The sequence below is a fragment of the Camellia sinensis genome, chromosome 2 (genome assembly GCF_055761805.1).
Source record: "Camellia sinensis isolate YWXY chromosome 2, ASM5576180v1, whole genome shotgun sequence".
NCBI lineage: Eukaryota > Viridiplantae > Streptophyta > Magnoliopsida > Ericales > Theaceae > Camellia > Camellia sinensis.
This window is the reverse complement of record NC_138962.1, coordinates 98,398,360-98,419,386: the sequence shown is the minus strand read 5'-3', so window position 1 is coordinate 98,419,386 and position 21,027 is coordinate 98,398,360. Positions and strand designations below refer to the sequence as shown.

General features: G+C 37.7%; 2 protein-coding genes and 1 pseudogene across 5 annotated transcripts in view; 2 read left to right on the top strand and 1 right to left on the bottom strand.

The window, feature by feature from the left end:
• LOC114270524 (nuclear pore complex protein NUP107) overlaps nucleotides 1-21,027 on the bottom strand; it is a 49,614-nt gene that overhangs the window by 2,364 nt on the left and 26,223 nt on the right. For 3 of the 4 annotated variants that reach the window (XM_082915231.1, XM_082915229.1, XM_082915228.1), the window contains exons 15-20: nucleotides 20,886-21,008; nucleotides 15,469-15,567; nucleotides 15,176-15,364; nucleotides 9,517-9,691; nucleotides 9,240-9,396; nucleotides 8,877-9,079 (exon numbers count right to left, since the gene is read on the bottom strand). In XM_082915231.1, coding sequence (XP_082771357.1) covers nucleotides 8,877-9,079; nucleotides 9,240-9,396; nucleotides 9,517-9,691; nucleotides 15,176-15,364; nucleotides 15,469-15,567; nucleotides 20,886-21,008 — 946 coding nt within the window. The remainder of the gene's footprint in view (nucleotides 1-8,876; nucleotides 9,080-9,239; nucleotides 9,397-9,516; nucleotides 9,692-15,175; nucleotides 15,365-15,468; nucleotides 15,568-20,885; nucleotides 21,009-21,027) is intronic. The other variant, XM_082915230.1, reaches the window with a different exon arrangement.
• On the top strand, nucleotides 1,699-2,876 carry LOC145820216 (uncharacterized; annotated as a pseudogene).
• LOC145820217 (uncharacterized) lies at nucleotides 15,871-16,851 on the top strand. The gene has a single exon (XM_082915232.1). The coding sequence runs from the start codon at nucleotides 16,016-16,018 to the stop codon at nucleotides 16,751-16,753; it is 738 nt and encodes a 245-aa protein (XP_082771358.1). The 5' UTR covers nucleotides 15,871-16,015; the 3' UTR covers nucleotides 16,754-16,851.

The following is a 21,027-nucleotide window of genomic DNA, read 5'->3' as shown; positions in this document are numbered from 1 at the left end:
TATCAGAGACAAAAGACGTGTGTATATATATATATATATATAGAGAGAGAGAGAGAGAGAGAGACCTAACTTAAAAAGCTGATCTGATGAAAAATAGTTTGGCAGAAGCAAATTTTACATATTACATAATTATATCCTACATCACTTCATTAAACTTTGTCGATTATACAGGACTTAAGGCCTCGTTTGGGAACAGGCTAATTTAGTAACTTTTTGGCTAATTGGCTAAAAAGGTAGGTAAAAAAAACTTGTATGTTTGGGATGACTTTTTGACTAATTACGAAAAGCTATGCAAAAAGTAGAGAGAAGCCGTAATTGTTGACTTTTTGGTATGACTAATTAGCTAATTGGCTAATTTAGTAACTTTTTTGCTAATTGGCTAAAAAGGCCTCATCCCAAACGAGGCCTAAGTATCAAGTGATTCATAAACAAATCAACAGATATGTAATGGTATTGTTTCAAGAACAGAAAGGTTTAATTTGAGTTGTGGTCAAAGTTTTTAAAGGCGAATGTGTAACTTGAGGTTTTTTTTTTTTTTTTTTTCTTGGCACCAGGCTGTCCGGGTCAAAACCCAACTAATTCCTAGGGGTGTGCACGCCCTCGGCAAGGAGTTTTCCGCAAGTGGACCATGGTTAATTCAAGGGTTTTCCTAAAAGGTTTCCATCCTTGAACCTAGGAAGGAGCACGCCCCCAAGACCCAAGGCCTTGCCAACAAGCCAACCCCTTGGGGTTTAACTCGAGGGAAGGTGAAAGCCTTAAGGCATTGAGGCATAAGCATTCAAAATTTAAATTTTAATATTTAGTTATTAAATCAAATATTTTAAATTACTAAATAAATAAATAAAATTATTAAAATATAAAAGTGTAAATACTTTTCTCCACAAGGCATTAAACATTTCACTGTAGAGAAGGAAACCTGCCTTCATTAAAAGTGAAATTAACATTCTGAGCTTTAGTGATTGAACTTCTCACTTGAACATTAACCCTGTTTTTTCTTGATTGATCATTTCCTCTTATAGAATATAGTTGCAAAAATGGTTCTTTTTATTTTTTTAATTTTATTTTTTGCTTTTTTTATGTTTGTTTCATCTACTAGATTAAGTTTAACAATAGCCTAGGGGAACTTCTTCATATGGCCTCATATGCTTATGCACAAAAAATGTACAAGGCTCACCTAAGGTGGATGCCACAGACTGTGATGGGCAACCCTTTGGTAAACACAGTCTAAAAATCAAAGCCTTGATACGTTTTACCTTAGCCTCAAGGCGAGGTGAACATCAAGGCAAGCCTCAGTAAAGCCTTTTAATACTTTGGTTGTTGTATGTTAAAATTTATCACCTACTTCACCCACTTAAACCTACTCCACTAAACCTAACCCACTACACCCACTTAAACCTACTCCACTAAACCTAACCTACTACACCACTACCACCTCACCTACTCCACTAAACCTAACCCACTACACCACTACCACCTCACCTACTTCACCCACTTAAACCTACTCCACTAAACCTAACCCACTACACCCACTTAAACCTACTCCACTAAACCTAACCCACTACACCACTACCACCTCACCTACTCCACTAAACCTAACCCACTACACCACTACCACCTCCACTACACCTACTTCTTACCTACTACACACTCACCCTCTTCTATATATATGAATCATGAATCATTGTAATAGAAAACAAATCAATCAATAATACAATTTATTCTCTTTCTCTCTATCAATATTTCTTACATGGTATCAGAGCTATAAGATTTAGGCCTCTATTCCTTTCTTTCCGGCGGGCAGCCGGCCGGCAACCATGCCTTCGCTGCCCGCTGGAGTTTTTCAACACCAGCAAAACCATTCTTTTCTATTAGAAGATTCTCTGTACTGTGAGAAAGTTGTTGTAGGAATAGAGAGCTTAGGAGAGGAGAGAGAAAGTGATAATAATCTCTCTCTTTTCCATCTGCTGGTATTGGAACATGACCTGTTTTGGGAAGATGAAGAACTTCTCTCTCTCTTTCCCAGCATTATTTCAATCTTTGCTTTTGGAACAGGTCGTGCTTTAGGTTCATCCCTCATATCAACAGTCAATGTCCGGATCTCTGAATCTCACAAGAGGAACCGCATCCAGGTCTCCAACACCAAGAAACCCCTCTTCTTCTATGTCAACCTCGCTAAGAGGTATATGCAGCAATATAATGAGGTTGAGCTGTCTGCTCTTGGAATGGCAATTGCAAGAGTGGTCACTGTGGCTGAAATTCTGAAGAATAATGGATTTGCACTCAACCTTGATGACAACAATGGCACCGCAGACTCTGCAATCTCTATGGCTCGCATGGAGGCTGTGGAATGGATGTTGAAAGTCAATGCTCATTATGGGTTCACAGCTCTCACTGCAATTCTTGCCATTAATTATCTAGATAGGTTTCTTTCTAGCCTCCATTTTTCAGAGAGATAAGCCATGGATGATCCCACTTGCAGCTGCCACCTGTCTCTCTTTGGCTGCAAATGTTGAAGAAACCCAAGTCCCTCTCCTCTTGGACCTCCAAGTGGAGGACACAAAGTACGTGTTTGAGGCCAAAACTATACAGAGAATGGAGCTATTGGTGTTGTCAACACTACAATGGAGGATGAACCCCGTGACACCACTCTCATTCCTTGATCACATCATAAGGAGGCTTGGACTGAAAACCCATCTCCACTGGGAGTTTTTCTATCCACTAAACCCACTTTCATCATTTCCATGATTCCCTTTACTTTACCACCAAACACTTTACACCCACTCTCTCTCCTCACTTTGCATCCACCGTCCAAACTTTTTTTTTTATTCTAAAGCTTAATTGGTGCACTCTTTGTTCCCCACTTTCTTTATTTTATATATATATCTATATATCTCTTTTTATTATATATTTAAAAAAAAAAAAAAAAAAAAAAAAAAAACATCATCCTCTCTCCTCCCTTTGATTTCAAACTCCATTATTTTTATTTATTTTCTCCATTTCAAATATATTTTTATTATTTCTTTCTTTATTTTTCTTTCACATTATTTTTAATCTTTTTCCAATTCCATTCATACCATCTAGCTTTGCACACCAAACCATATTTTATTCATCTCCGGGATCAACCCCGATCACAATTTTACACCCAAAAAAAAAAAAATACAAACAAACAACCACATTCACAGGTGGGCTTTTTTTTCTTCTCTACTCTGCCGCCGGTCTTTTCTTCTTGCCTCCGTCCTGGGCGGCCCTTGCAGGTGTTGCCTCCATGTTTCCCACTCCACTGGGCATGATCACTACTCCCTGCTCCTCCACTGCAGCATATGGCGGCCCTCCAAATCGGAACATAACGGTGGCCTTCCGCTTCAGCTCCTTGTTTTCCGCCTTTAACACACTTATCTCTGCTCGCGCATCCTTATACATGCGTTGGAGCAGAGCCAGTTGGGCGTTTAACTGCTGCACCTCATTTGTCCTACTCTGCAGCCGGTTCGACAAATTTGTAACCGCAGTCATGGTTTCCACACATGACTTCAATGTATACTGATTGGCCTCCACATCCGACTGCACCGCCATTTTTTGCTCCACAGACCGCATCGGAAAGTTCAACGGAGCAAAACCAGAGGTGTTTGGTTGAGGTTCAAGGGCCACCGCACCTGTTATCTCTCCTGTTGACTCGTTGAGGTCGGGAAAGAGAGTGAGCAGACCACGGGAAGATGAGGCCATGTTCTGGGTAGCTGAACGGGAAGAAGAGGCCATGTTTTTTGGGTTGCTGAGTGTTTCCGAGAAGGGTTGGATACAGAGTATTTACAGATTGTTTCAGAATGACAAGTTCAGAGGTTTCAGTCTGGTTTGGTTTCCTCCGCCTCCGCATTGGTTTATATTGACACTGACGACGCGGCCGACACGCCGCTCTGTCGCTCACGTGCCTCGCCGCGTCTCCGGCTCACCTTTTGATGGCTCGACGCTTTGTGTCAGGCACGCCTTTTGATGAAGTGGGCGCGCCTTTTGAGAGCGCGACTTTTGAGGGCTCACTATATATATCCATATATATATATATTTGGGCAGCCTATATACACCATCATACAGTGTATTTTTTAAGGGTCCGACAAGACTCTGTAAACTGTCCCGACATTAATTCCGGTTAGCTCCTTTATGGGTCCGACAAGACTCTGTAAACTGTCCCGACATAGATTCCGGTTAGTTTCTACAAGGGTCCAGCAAGACTCCGTAAACTGTCACAACAACTGTCACCACATTGTCTGCTACAACGGTCCGACATGACCCCATAAACTGTCTTCTACAACGGTCCGACATGACCCCATAAACTGTCTTCTACAGCAGTCTGACACCGCCATCCAGTGTCCTCTACACCATTATGACACCACCATACAGTGTCCTCTACAACGTTATGACACCACCATCCAGTGTCTTCACCAATGGTCTGACACGACCATACAGTGTCACCTATCCTCTTTTATTTTTATGTATTTTCTTGTTTTGTAACTCTCTCCAAACTCAAGTTGGCTAGTTCCTATCCCCCTTGAGTTTGCGGGGGGCTGTTAAAATTTATCACCTACTTCACCCACTTAAACCTACTCCACTAAACCTAACCCACTACACCCACTTAAACCTACTCCACTAAACCTAACCCACTACACCACTACCACCTCACCTACTCCACTAAACCTAACCCACTACACCACTACCACCTCACCTACTTCACCCACTTAAACCTACTCCACTAAACCTAACCCACTACACCCACTTAAACCTACTCCACTAAACCTAACCCACTACACCACTACCACCTCACCTACTCCACTAAACCTAACCCACTACACCACTACCACCTCCACTACACCTACTTCTTACCTACTACACACTCACCCTCTTCTATATATATGAATCATGAATCATTGTAATAGAAAACAAATCAATCAATAATACAATTTATTCTCTTTCTCTCTATCAATATTTCTTACATTGTATGAAACCCAAGTAAGGATACAGACAACACAACAAGTTCCGAATAATTAGGATACAATCACAGCCAAGTCATGGCTAATTATCTATTTAATATGAAATTAAAAACAAATTACTCATTTTTTTACATAGCAAAATTTCTATTTACTATATGAAAATAATAACAAATAGTTTATGTTCTACATATAAATGTTGAAAATAATTAGGAAGAGAACTTAATGTTTTACTTTTAGAAGTCATAATTCACAAACAATTTTGAAGTTGTAAAGGTTTAGGGTTCTAAATATTAAAAAATCCAAATGATCGATAAATATATAAATCCATACTGCTAATTATTCTCTGAACTTTTCAAAAAACCTCAGGTTCACTCTATATACATCATATTCTATGAAGCACGGACCTTAGTTGCACAAAGCAGGAGCAGAGGCGTGAGCAGGGAAACGTGGCCACTTAGAGGAGTCGTAGATTAGGAGCGCTTATGTATTATTTTTATTAATTATATTTTTAATTTATCTATATAATTTTTAATTGACATACATGTACATATTTTTTTTAATAAATAAATTGACATACATATATATGTATACATATTTTATAATATTATTTATTTATTATATGTATAAAATTGAAAAAAAAATAAAAAATAGAAAAAATAAAAAGAAGGTCTCAAGTATAAATAAATAAAAAGGTAAGGTTTTTATTATCTATAAAAAAAAAGTATATTCAATCTTTATGAGAATAAAAAGAAATATAAATAAATAAAAAGGGAGAGAGAGATGAAAAACAGAGGGGAGACGATTAGCAAGATACGAAAAACAGAGAGGGAGGAAGGACAAAAAACAGAGAGGGGGAGACGATCTACGAGAGAGAGAGAGAGACGATCTGCCAGCGAGAGAGACGAACCGCGATAGAGAGACGAAAAGCACAGAGAGAGAGAGAGAGAGAGAGAGACGACCTTCGAAGTGATGAAAGAAGAAGAAAAACGAAGCAAAGGAGGACATACCTCGATCTAGGGCTTCAGCTTCACCCTCTTGAGCTTCAACATATTCAGGTTCTTCTTCACCTTCTTGCATCTGTAGTTGTTTGATTTCACAGACATTTTCATCTCATACCGAAACACGATTCTCTCTTAAGAATTGCGTTTCTTACACGATTCTGATTCAGGAACGCAAAATCACGTTTCTTCTAGAAAATCGTCACCTACTGTAACGATTCCTGCTACTAAGGCACAGACACTTCATTTGACCTAACAAATCAGTGTCCAATACATCTAGGCAGTGTTATCAAAGGCGAGCCTAAGCGCTCGCCTAAGTGTGAGGCGAGGCGAGGCGAGGCTTCAGCGCTTCATGCATACTGAGGCGAGGCAAAATGGCGAGGCGATGGAGAAGCGCCTGAAGCGAGGCTTAGGCGATGAAGCGTGAGGCGAAACGAAGCGACGCTTCATCGTATTTTTGCCTGATTTAAGTTCGAATCATCTGCCGAAGTCGATCGTCTGCCGAAGTCGAATCATCTCTGGGTCATTCTGCCGAAGTGAGTTCGAATCATTTTCCTTCTTCTGCCGAAGTGAGTTCGAATCATCTGGGCCCTAGATCGAATCATCTGCCGAAGTCGATCGTCTGCCGAAGTCGAATCATCTCTGGGTCTTCTTTTGCCGAAGTGGGTTCGAATCATCTTCATTCTTCTGCCGAAGTGAGTTCGAATCATCTGGGCCCTAGTTCGAATCATCACCTGCATCTCTTTGTTCGACTTCGAATTGAAGAAGAACACAGTCGAACTCGAACCTGTGTTAAAATTAATTGAATTATTTTTTAAAATTAATTTTTAATTCGCAAAAAATTATTTTTAAAATTAATTCAATTATTCAATTAATTATTTTAATTTCCTGTTATTCAATTAATTTCCTGTTATTCAATTAATTATTTTAATTTCCTGTTATTTAATTAATTATTTTAATTCAATTAATTCAATTTATTTGTTTGTTTTAATTCAATTAATTTAATTCAATTAATTTCCTGGTTATTCAATTAATTATTTTAATTCAATTAATTTGTTTAATTCAATTAATTCAATTAATTTGTTTATTGTAATTCAATTAATTTAATTTCCTAGTTATTTTAATTTCCTAGTTATTCAATTAATTATTTTAATTCAATTAATTTCAACTATTTTAATTTCTTTATGTTCTTTAATGTTGTTAAAATATGTTCTTTAATTTCTTTATGCTGAAACATTGAATTGCTTGTTGGATAGAATTAATGAATTGCTTGAAAATATTTATATTTTTATCTGTATCATTTATTTTAAAAAAATATCATTTTTGGTCGCCTCGCTTCGATGAAGCCCTCGCCTCGCCTCGTCGCCTCGCGCTTAGGCATTCGGTGACCTTGTCGCCTCGATTCGCTTTTCGCCTTAAATAACACTGCATCTAGGACACAAACATGTTCGGAGATGCGGCAAATACATGTTGGACACCCTCTCCTGCGTCACATTTTTTTCACTTCTTTTGGTTGTTGGACACACCTCTGACATTCTCCGGACATGCATGTCCTTTTCTAGAACAATCCTTGGACAAAATGATAGCCCCAAAACAAAACAAAAAAACTCACTGATTTTGTTCATGCAGCCTGCAGGAACCCTAGATCTACGATTCAAAGAAAAAGTAGAGCTAATCATATCAGCATAACTACAATTAATGTTAAAAAATGTAAAAGGCAAAAGAAAAAGAAACGTACTTACCTGGGTCCAGCTTTGTCTCCAACACATCTTTACTTTTTTATTAGGGTTTGTAATCTTTACATCTCACCAAATGGGCTAGGCTGTAAAACTCTCTTTTCTGTTGGTATGTTGTACACCTATTATGGGATTTGTTGGGTGTTTTATTCTACATTTCCATCGATCCAATTCATTATGCAAGGCTTTGTATTTGGATCTTAGTTGCACAAAGCGGGGCCGGGGAGAGAGAGCATATAGAAGTTTCTAAGGTTGGGAATGCCTATGGAAGCGTATATATATTTCATATATTAAACGCATAAATATATTATAACAATTAATTTTCTACGTAGACATAAAATATGAATAAGAATTTGTGATTGACGTCAATTATAAATTGTTTTTGTCAAGTACGAATATACATATTATATAAATAGAAAGTACTATCATTAGTTTAAGTTGTTTTTCTTTTGTTTCTTTGATATTTTTATGTTTTTCGTTTCTATCTCAGTTGAGAGAGAGTTTCTTAATTGCTGGAAGGGAGTTTCTTACTTGGGAGCATGGAAACACATTTCTCAATAAGAAACGTCACCTAATTAGAAGTTTTTTGCTACTCAGATTTGGATATCATCAAGCCCATCATTTCAAAGGATGATGCGTGGAAAAAAAATATTGCAAACAAAAAAATAAATAAATAAACAAATAGTTTATTATTAAATAAAAACATATCCAATAAAAATGAAAAAAAATAAAACTCAATATTAATTTAGAATTTTCGAAATTCATGAATATTGTAATATATATTGCATATAAAATATATAAAAATGTCTTTTTCACGCGTCCATCGACATGTCGTGTCTTGCTTTTTTTAAGATTGTTGTGTTGGCAAATCCGAATCATGTTTTATATTTGTCACGTGTCAAGTGTCTGTGTCCACGCTTCTTTAGATCATAATAGATGGACCTAATCATGGATAAAGAGTAGTGACCTTCGGAAAATAGTGCACCTTAACACATTGCCAGACTATCCCACTAAAAATAATGCAATCAAATTTGGTATATAGATCCTTAAGGCACAATGAAGCACAAAAGTGTAAAGCTATCCTCAAATTACCAAAAACTAATATACCATTTCACTTGGCTCCCATCCCTCTGAATCATATGACAGGACAAAAGGAAGCAACATACCATGAGCTGGCGATTTAAGACAACTTCCTCGCTTACTGAAGAATAAAGGGCACTCAGTAGTGTTGCACACAAGGTGGCATCCGGGCACATACATTCACCAGAAGGCAGACAAAGCATTGCAATGGCATGCAATTCTAGGAACAAAGGTTCTACTGATTCATAAACATGATCTTCAGTGGGAACCAACCATGGATTTTCTTTTCCTAGAAAATAAAATATATCAATTAATTCAAACCTGAAAGCTCACAAGTAGAACATAAAATGATGTCAACAATCCGTAGTAAAAACTACACAAATAAACATGGTGGCTAATCCAAAGATCTCTACGTGCAATGTTTGCAGCATATAGGTAAATCAACTCACTTAAGAGCAGTGAAAATGATGAATTTAGTGTTTCCTTAGCTGCTGCAATCGCTCTTTGCTTTTCCTCAACTGACAATTCAAGGGGAGAAACTACCACATTCTCTAACTCAACTTTCAGCCAGTTGCGATAAGTTGCATCACAGGAGTAGTACTCGCTCTAATTTAATGAAACATTGTACAAACTTGCAGTCTTAGAAGTGATAATATATCAAGGCCAAAAGAAAAGCATAAACAACATTGAGTGCAATGAACAAATACAGATCTAAATAAACCATACCCAGTCCTGGAACTCTCTTAGGTTCTCAGAAACATCATGATCTTCAGTAGAAAGAAGAGTTTCAGTTGGCTGTTTCAAAGGTTCAGCAAGAAAACTTAGCAATGTGTGTGCACCTATGGGCATTGCGGGCACCCTCCACATGGAAATAAGAGCAAACTCCCTGAACAGTATGTTGCTACAAACAAGAAAGATCAGTATTTAGCAAGCCAACAAGATGAGAACAAGAAAATAGGTAGGTAAGAAAAATAGTAAAGTAATTAGTCAAGCATGTATAAGAATAATGCAAGAAAAGACCACAGTAGCAGACAATGGGAGAAACTAGACAAATTCAAACCACAAATAGATGGTAGAGCTTAATCAAAGGAACAAGAAAAACATGTTCAGAACCCAGAAGCACCAGCAATAAAGAAAATATCACAAATGTAATTGCTTCCAATTTTAAATCAAGTAAAGAATAAAAATAAAAATAAAAATCACCGAGTTCTCATTATTCACTGAAAAGGGGCATTTTTTACATGATTTGTGGACACGTATACAAGTATTGAATGTCAATACTGGAACCAAATGTATGATTTGGAAAACCCCACAATTCAAGACACGGGGAAATGGACTCATATTTGTATTCATCTAAGTTCCATTACCCTTGTACTAAATACACTCCTGTAACTTAGTCGACAGCAGATGGGTAAAGAAAATTTATAACTGGTTGAGGCCAAAGCCAGTTAGCTGGAGTTGGTTCGACCTATTGAAAGTATTAGGCAATGAAGCACGGACACAGACATGCATACAGACACGAACATGCATACGGACACGGACACGGTAATTTCTAAAAAATGGGGACACAGACACGGACACGGCAGGAGACACGGCAAATTTTTAATTTTTTTATAAATATTTTTATTTTAATATACATTAATTATTTTATTTATTTATTATATTTTTTAAATAATGTGTTCTAATTAATTTTTTTATTTTATTTTACATACATGTGTTTTTTTTTATTTATTAATATGTATAAGTATATATTATCTTATAAGTATATTATGTTATATAATAACTATTATATAATATATAACTATTATATAATATATAATAATAATAGTTATCCTTAAAATTGAAATTCATGTTCTGATGTCCAACCACTGACTCTTAGACCATATTATATATTATAATATATAATAATAATAATTATAATATAATAGTTACATATATATATCTGGGTCAAGAAGATAAAGACGAGAGAGAGAGAGAGAGGTAGACAGAAGAGAGAGCGAGCGATCGTGATCACAATCGCAAGGGAGAGAGAAGGCGAGAGAGAGAGAGAGCTCTGAGAAGTCGAATCGAAGGGCTCTGGATCGTCGAAGTCGAAGGGAGTCGAAGTGGACTGGATCATCGAAGTCGAAGGGCTATTGCTAGTCGAAATGGACTGGATGGAGGTCGGTTGGCTTGAGATCGAAGTCATGAGAGAGCAAGAGAGAGTGCGGCTTACAGCGCCAACCAGGTTTGTACTCCTTTTCTCTTTCATTTACTCTTCTTGCTGACCGTGTCTCATGGCGTGTCCAGATTTGAAAACGCGTGTCCCCGCCATGTCCCTTGCAAAAAAATAAATTAAATTCCATGTGTCCCCGGCGTATCCTTGTATCCGACACCGCCACGGCTTCCATTTTGGTGTGTCCATGCTTCATAGGTATTAGGAGAAAGTGATTTTGTTAAGTTTGATCCGTGTTCCATTTTTTAAGATCATCATATCCCGTGTCCATGTTCATGCTACTTAAGTGCAATTAAGCATATAAAAAACAAATATAGGGATCATTCCGAAGTATTTACAATTCATTTAAAGCTTCAATAATTACTTGAGTACATGGGCATACAGACCACTTGTTTCCAAGTTGAATCTGGGGTTATGCAAAAAAGGCAAAAAAGCCTCTGTTTGAGCATGGTGTTTTATTTTTGAACTCAATTTCCAGTTGCAGCCAATAAAGCACCAATCGGAGGGGGAAAAAATAAGGATTTCACTCTAATAGACGCATTCTTTGAAGACTCAAGAACTCTAGCGACAGGAAAGGTAAGGAAAACCATTTTCTTTTACTGTCATGTACACGTGTTCAATTGTTTCAAGAAAATGTAGGTTCCACCAGAACTATTTTCTTTAAGGAACTAGTTTTCCTCAAATCCTTTCCTATAAAAAGTACAAGATTCAACATCGCGGAAAAATCAAAATTATTTTTCTACATAAATTTTCTTTTAAACTGAATAAATAACGGGAAAATGAATTATTTCTATTTTATTTTCCTTTCCTTTCCGTTAAACCATTCTCTCTCAAGAAACATTTTCGTGTAACAATATATGCTTGACATCAAGTTGTTGAAGGGGGCTAATCTTTTTTGACTTTTTCTTTACTGTTTGTATTAAAATCAAACTTCAAAAGACAATTTTTCTACATTTCAAGTATATTCAGAGCCTCATAGAAGGATCTACGTTTACAAACTTCACTTTCTAGAGTTGTTGCCAGGTGTTTCACATATAAAATATTTATCCAACCAAAGAATTTTTTTTCACATATTGCAAGTCCTTTAGCTTAAAGCTACTATTGAAATGTCTTTGTGAGAATATATTGTATATATTCTATATTAGGCATACTTCTGATTGTATATATTAGGCTTGATTTAGGCATGGTTGTAATTACGTTATATTAAGTATGATTGTAATTATGTAATCTTTGTATTTTCTTTTTAGTTTTAGGAGTTAGGGATTATATATACTGAGGTCTTGATGTAACTACATATACAATTGAATATACAAATTTCTCATAAAACCTACAGTCTTGACACATAAAATCATGAAATTCCTTTATAGATAATAATGGATCCACTATGGAGAAAACAAGAACCAAAACATTTCAAATACCGTCATTTCCAAACATGGTTATTGAGAAGTTGGCAATGAGTCAACCAAATAGAAAAAAAAGGCTTCAGCACGAAAAAAAGGTTAGCATCCATTACATTGGTAAGTTGAAAACGAACTGAGAAATACGTAGGTGTAGAAGTTATTAAGGATGGGATGTTGGGGTTAATAGTAGGGTTGTCATTATACCCGCTAACCCGCATAAATCGTCCGACCCAGACAGCCTCATGATGTTAGAGACAATTTCGAGCAGGTGAATGATAGGCTGCAGTTTTCTAATATATTATTTCACGAGTTTGTGGTCGGAAATGGATACAAAAAATACACACCCGACCAAATAAATATAATTATCTAGCATTTTATATTGGTGGCCTTGAAAGTACACTCTTGTCAGTTTGAGCTCTCTATGACAGACCGCTACGCTTTCTCATAACCATTCAATATCTTTCTCTCATAAACCCAAAGACTTCCCCAAAAAACAAAAATACTTTCTCTCTATCTCTCACTCACTCTTCACTCTCAGTCTCTCTCACTTTCTCCCATTTTTCTTCATAACCATTCAATGTCTTTCTCTCATAAACCCTAAGAGTCTTTTCTAGAAAACTAAAAAGACTATCTCTCAGTCTCTCTTCACTCTATAGGTCACTCACACTCTGTTTTTCTTCTCTCCATTGGAGTCTAAGAAATATTCTCTCTCTCTTTCTCTCTCTTCCCCCATTTTCTTCCTCCACTCTCTCCTCTCTTTTTTCTCCCATTTCCTTCCTCCACTCTCTCCTGCACAGATCTGTAAATATATATATATATATATATAAATATAAGTTTTAAGGTGTATTGTTTTGAAATTTGAATTTCAATTTTTATAAAAAATTTTCTACTCTCTCTAACTTCGCTGGATCTTCAAAATCAACTAAACTGATAATCAAACCGAGGTCTATGATTCGGTTGATTTCGAACAATATATCGACCGATAAAGAGTGATTGATTTCCTCACCCAATGGTGTCGGTTCAGCTGACGAGCCAAGGGTAACCCGACCGGACTCAACACGACTCAACTCGTGAACACTCGTAGTTAATATAGCATGCGTACAGGGGACAAAAGAAAACTCACAATTCCACCAGCCATGGGTTATGGGACTTGAAATTTTGGTCAAGCTATACCACAAAACAAATTTTGACATTTGAGAACTTATACCACCCAGACATGTGGTGAGCCCTATGAGCACCGCAACATTATCACCATACCTCTACATGACAAAGCTCCGAGACCCGACAATGTCTTCACAACACAAATTGAGGTTGTATGCCTAGCATAAGTAGGGACATATACCCACCAACTAGGATGCTTAGCTCACAAGAGCAGGTGCCGCCCTAACAGGAAAGCGCTCCAAAGTGAATGAGTCAAAGTATAAAGAGCACGATGCCTGGTTAGGAGCATATGTGGCAGAGCCAAGTTCACCGCTTAGCCATAACCTACTTGATAACATCATGGCTCTAGAGCACCCAGCTTGCCTAGAGCCTATGTTGGCCATTGTCCTTTGTACCTCATTCTTACTAGGAACACTCGAGAATGACTATCTCAACTCAATCAACATAACCTAGTCCTCGGCTTGCCTATGTCTCCCTTATGCACTCCCTATGTCTCCCTAGGCATTCACTGCTCGAGATCATTTAAGGATTATAGATTGGAGGCTAGGATCAAGGGTTCGTGAAGGTTGCCTAGCTACCCTAAGAAAACAACTCCACCTTGACTAAGTTTAACGACAAGGGACGTTGACCTTTCACTCTCGCCTGCTACATGCCTTGACACACCTCCCAAGATATCACACCTGCCCATCCAACTCCTATGATGGCCTAAACAGTGAGTAATTTAGGCTTTAATAGTTAAATTAAAAGCTAATAGGTATAGGAAGGGATTAAAGTTGATTTGGGGGTGATTGGATAGGGCTTTGAGGTTGAAAAGTGCACTTTTCGAAGGTTGTGAATAGTAACCCGATAATAATAACCAGGGTATGTGTGTAAAGAAGAAGAAAGAGAAGAAGAAGAAGATAGGTTTAGGAATCCCTTCGTTATTATTGGGTTACTAAGAAAGCTTTCTATTATCAAACCCTAACGGATTTTGGAGCTTTCATAGTCCATAAGAAAGCTTCAAAGCACTAAAATATTTTTAATATATCAACTCCATTAAATATAAGCATTAGATGACTTTATATAGAACTAGGAGAGTTCCTAAACCAACTAGAACAAAAAAACTACTTTTGACTTCCAAAACCAATTTAAGACCAAATAAGAAGTATAAACAAAACCAATTAAATAACTAGACCCACAAGACAACTCATGGACAACCCCTACAGCCCATGTCAGCAAATTTGAAATAGCTAAAATACCTGACTTAAAAATACTAGAAAACAAAAAAATAATCATAAAATAAGACTCTAATAATACTATAAACATAATTATATAAGATTCCTGTACGTTTCTCTTTGAAATCATGCCAATATCTAAATATCACTTCTTTGAATTTAGCCTTCCCTGAGCCTCTTATATTTTGCATCACCACCTCTGATGCCTGATACCTAATGCCTACAAACGTTGAGTTGGTAGATGTATATTGATTGAACTCTCTAACATATGAGACAATCCTCCCTCTTTTTTGTGCATGTAGAAAAGTGTCCATGTAAATAGAAGAGACATGTTGGAATTTTTATGGGACCAAATACAAATAGAAGTACTTGCAATATCAAATATATATATATACCTGTGTAACAGTGCTCGGAGGAGAAGTTTGGCACTAGAAGCCTGAGCATCATTAATAGTGGAGGGAGGTGTAAAGCAGAGCCATTGTATAACCATAGCCTTTTGAAGACTCTGCAACCGATGTTGCTCAGCAACATTAGATGATTTATCATATTTTCCTGGTTTGATTTCCCGAGATCTTGACAGAACCCTGTTAGAGTAGATTGTAAACGAACTCCCCAGTTATGAAAATAATACTATTCAATTCACCCTGTCTCAAACAATAAAATTAGGGTCAAGGAAATAGATAAAAACCTCTCAACAATTTCTTCGAAACTGCCTTTTGAATCATCTCCAGGAGAAAATGGCAAGTACTCAATAGCAGAAAGGAAGATTTTATATTTGACATGCACACTGGCCAAAGAAAAAGCAACAAGTTACCACATTAAAAACAAACTTGTTAGAATTTACCTACACCTACCACCACCTACTACCACACCTACTACACCTACCACCAATTTACCCTCACCTACTCCTCACCTACTACCCAAACCCTCTCCTATATAATGAGCCACTCTGATTTGTAATAGATCAATCAATCAATATAAATCAATCAATAATACATACAATTTATTCTCTCTGTATTTCTCTCTCTATCAATTTATCTTACATGGTATCAGAGCAACGTTAACAACCTAGTCATTCTGCTTCACCGGCGGGCGGCAGTCTCGCCTTGGCCGCCCGCCGGACCTCAACACATACCTCCTCTCCTTTCACCTTGGTCTCACCTTTCCGATGCTCTAGTCTATACCATTGAGGTGCCAAAGGGCTATCTGGTGGAACCCTTGTAGGCACTTCATTCATGTCGAAAGTCACTTTCGCTATAATATCATCACCACCTTCATCGGCGTCATCCAAGTCGGCAACGGCAGCTTCGAAAGCGTCCTCCTCACAATCATCCCTCTCTACTACCCTTTACTGGGTACACTCTGGGCACAGTACCATGCCTGACCGGTTCAGGCCCTTGACCAAGGAAGCCCCAAGCCCACTTGTTAGGTGGCCTTGGTTCATAGCTCTTGCTTTCCTTTTGTATGCCTGGAGAACAGTCTTGTGGGAGTTGTCCAACTGGAAAAAGGTTTTATCAAGTATTACCCAGTTCGTGGGATACCTCTTAAAACTTGCACTGGCCCTTATTTTCCATTTCATTGGTGATCCAGTAACTTCTCTGATCAGAGGAATAGAAACTACACTTTACACCATTCGAGCTTTCTACTCAGCAGTGATAGCATATACTCCTATTCCAGAGCTGACTCTGATCATCGTGCTGGTGTCTTCCGTAATTGCCATTGCTGAAGCTTCTGTTCCAGACTCTGTAGACAGCCAACCATACCTTCTTACAGTAGCTGGCTTAATCGGTTTTGCAGCCGTGAGAGACTTCATCTCCGAGCTGTCCTTCTGGACGCTCCTATTGGGATTGTTTGGTTTTGCTCGGTTTGTTAAGAAGAGGGATTATGTTTCTCCTGTGACAGCTACTCCGAATCCAGATGTTCTCATCTGTACACTGATGTTTTCCATCGCTGAAACAAAGTTTGGGACGTAGATTTTGCTGTACCACTTGGCATATACCACTCCACTTCCTTTTCCTCTCATCTTCTCCGATGCTCAGATTCTCCAACCCATATTTTTTCTTTTTTCTTTCCACACACTCCTGTTCCCCACTCAACTTTCTTTTTCTTTTTTTTATTATTTTACTCCATCTTTTGAAAAGAAAACGAAACACAAATTGATTCTTTTTCTTATATATATATATATATATTTCTTTTTCTTCTTTCCACCGCCCAACTTTTCCTTGAACCTCAACTTTTTATCTTTTCTTTAAAAAAAAAAAAATATATATATATATATATTCATTCCCTCTCATTTTTTCTGCTGAGTCTTGTAGCTTCCAGCCATTCGGATTTGCACAATACACCCATATTTTATTCATCTCAGGGATCAACCCCGATCACAATTTTACACACACACAAAAAAAAAAAAAAAAAACAAAAAACAAAAAAAAACAAAACAAACAAACAAACAAACACCCACCCACAGTGGGATTTTTCTTCTCTACTCTGCCGCCGGTCTTTTCTTCTTGCCTCCGTCCTGGGCGGCCCTTACCGGTGCTACCTCTGTGTTTCCCGCACCCACTCCACTGGGCATGATCACTACTCCCTGCTCCTCCACTGCAGCATATGGCGGACCTCCAAATCGGAACATAACGGTGGCCTTCCGCTTCAGTTCCTTATTTTCCGCCTTTAGCACACTTATCTCTGCTCGCGCATCCTTATACATGCGTTGGAGCAGAGCCAGTTGGGCGTTTAGCTGCTGCACCTCATTTGTCCTACTCTGCAGCCGGTGCGACAAGTTTGTGACCGCAGTCATGGTTTCCACACATGACTTCAAAGTATACTGATTCGCCTCAATATCTGATTGCGCTGCCATTCTTTGCTCCACAGACCGCATAGGAAAGGTCAACGGAGCAAACTCAGGGGCGTTTGGTTGAGGTTCAAGGGCAACCGCACCGGTTATCTCTCTTGTGGACTCGTTGAGGTCGGGAAAGAGAGTAAGCAGACCACGGGAAGAAGAGGCCATGTTCTGGGTAGCTGGACGGGAAGAAGAGGCCATGTTTTTGGGTTGCTAAGTGTTTCAGAGAAGCAGCGATTACCGATTGGTACTATCAGACAGGGTTGGTTACAGAGTGTTTCAAGATTTGCGGCTCTTCGAGACAAGCTCTCTGAGAATGCAGAGGTTTCAACTGGTTTGTTATGCTTCCAAGCCTCAGCCTCCGCTTCGGTTTATAAAGACCCTGACGAAGAGGCCGACACGCGTTCTGTCGGTCACGTGCATCGCCGCGTGTCTGGCGCGCCTTTTGATGGCTCGCCGCTCGATGATTTCTGTCGGGCACATCTTTTAATAAAGTGGGCACGCCTTTTGATGGCACGCCTTTTGATGAATTGGGCACGCCTTTTGACAAAATTGGGCACACCTTTTGAGGGTGCGACTTTTACAAGGGTCCGACAAGACTCAGTAAACTGTCCCGACATTGATTCCGGTTAGCTCCTTTATGGGTCCGACAAGACTCTGTAAACTGTCCCGACATTGATTCCGGTTAGCTCCTTTATGGGTCCGACAAGACTCTGTAAACTGTCCCGACATAGATTCCGGTTAGTTTCTACAAGGGTCCAACAAGACTCCGTAAACTGTCACAACAACTGTCACAGCATTGTCTGCTACAACGGTCCGACATGACCCCATAAACTGTCTTCTACATCGGTCTGGCACCACCATACAGTGTCCTCTACAACGTTATGACACCACCATACAGTGCCATCACCAACGGTCTGACACGACCATACAGTGTCTCCTATCTTTTTTTCTTTTTATGTATTTTCTTGTTTTACTCCTCTCTCCAAACTCAAGTTGGTTAGTTTCTATCCTCCTTGAGTTTGCGGGGGGCTGTTAGAATTTACCTACACCTACCACCACCTACTACCACACCTACTACACCTACCACCAATTTACCCTCACCTACTCCTCACCTACTACCCAAACCCTCTCCTATATAATGAGCCACTCTGATTTGTAATAGATCAATCAATCAATATAAATCAATCAATAATACATACAATTTATTCTCTCTGTATTTCTCTCTCTATCAATTTATCTTACAAAACTCACAGCTTCATATTCAAGAATCTTCTTATACTCTTTCTGTGTATCCAGGATAGTTGGTAGCACAGCATTCTCCCTTCCAGTTCTACATGCAATTTGTTGTTTCTCTTGAAAAGGGAAATCAGAAGCATGTTTATCATGGACAAAAGTGATCATATGAGAACTTCTGTCACACGGCTAGTGGGACATTTTACAGCAAATGAACAAAGAGAACAGTTATGAAATTGCTCACAGTACAGTACCCATAGGCCAATGAAATAAGAAGCCAAGTCTCCTCATTTCAAAAGAAACAACCACACATCTCTTTAGTGACAACATGGATAATCTTACTAACATAGTTTAGTTGAGAAAACCTGGGCACAGTAACATTATCACTGCATTTCCCTTTGTATTGCAATTATATTTGTTCACAGAATATATCTATCAATATACAACAATACAAATGCAAATAAACAAGTTGAACAGATGAACTTCAGCAATATCTTAACATACGTAGTTTTATCTTCTTTTTTCCTTTTCTTTTGCTACCCAACCTCACATAGCTTACAATACATACAGAAGACTAAATGTACACTATTTTGCAAACATAATGAGCAAGTTTAGAAACAAAAAAAAAATATCTACAAGCCTAATTTTATATCCCAGTTTGTTAATATCTAAGACTGAGTATTTTTTTCAGATGTGTTACTGAAAGAAGAGATTTTCTAGAAAATATTATAGTTTGGAAGAAAACAATATTGGTCTTTGTAATGGTCCTCTGTCCTCCATTTGTGGCTATGTGAAATATTTATATCCAATTTCTATATTTTTAGATTTTTTCTCTGAATTTCGTACAATGACACATAATGAATTTGATAGTTGCAACTAGGATAATCAATATTGAATCATCATAGTAATACTCATAAACATGAACCTTTAGGCCTTGTTTGGCATGATCTAAAAAAGCTAAAAGTCACTATCCTATTTAAGCCACATCATCTTATTTAAGTCACATCACCTCTCTAACACATCACTTCAAACCCAACCCATATCCAACCCATATTTTATAAAAAGTCAAAAAGTGCACTTATTTAGATCATCCCAAACCACACCTTAATGTATGCTCCATCATCTTCATTATTAATGTAGGTTTAGGGCCACCGTTAGTTAAAATTGTCACGATTATAGGAAAGTTATTTTGAATCAGGCTTGTTTGTTTAATCCAATTGTAGCTTTGTAATCATTACTTTGCCTGAAAAGAAAAAAGAAAAAAAAAATCGAAACAAAATTTAAAAAAATAAAATTAAAATTAAAATTAATAAATTTTACATTAATTGTAACATAACATAAAATATATCCCATTTTGTTAATATATAGGGAGGACAAAGGACCATTACAAAGACCAATATTGTTTTATTCCAAACTATAATATTTTCTAGAAAATCTCTTCTTTCAGTAACACATCTGAAAAAAATACTCAATCCTGGGTTGAAATTACCACCTCCAACACCGTCTTCAGTTTTATTTAGGGTTAATTAGAATGCAGGGTGTAGGAACAAAAAAAAATTAACAAAACACGGGAGTTGCACCCCTCCATTTTGTGTAAAAAAAATTTCCTATCCCACTGTTTGATGATTCCCAAAATAATAAACAGTTTTTTTTTTTTTTGATAAATAATTCCCCCAATAATAAATAGTGAAACAAAATAGTGCACAAGCCTAAAGAAGCATCAACTCCCCCCCCCCCCCCCCCCCCCCCCCCAACCCCAGCCAAAAAAGTAAAAAAAAAGACTAAATATATCAAACATAAAGGAAAAGGAATGAACAAGTTGGAGAACAAAAGAATGAGTAATGCTATACACAACAAATCTTACAAACTTTTCTAACTCACCTTTTATATCATTGAAGTGAGTCCAGTTTCCACAGTTTCATTATTGTACAGTTAGCAAGAAAAATTTGTAAGATTTGTTAGTTTGGATAGCATTTTTCCAAAAATAATAAAGAGATGAAACAAATTTCAGTTCTGCCGTGAAAAAACACCTGCTGTTCAGCCTTAATTCCATCATGTGCACAAAGAGGTCAATGCAACGATGATGTGCAAGTTGAGAAGCATAAATGCCAACCAACTCTTCACAGTGCTTTGAAAATAGAAATATCGCATACCTGGAAAATTAGAAATTGC

What these genes read in the sequence shown, in the direction of transcription:
- LOC145820217 (XM_082915232.1), top strand. Translation starts at nt 16,016, where the DNA reads ATGTCGAAAGTCACTTTCGCTATAATATCATCACCACCTTCATCGGCG.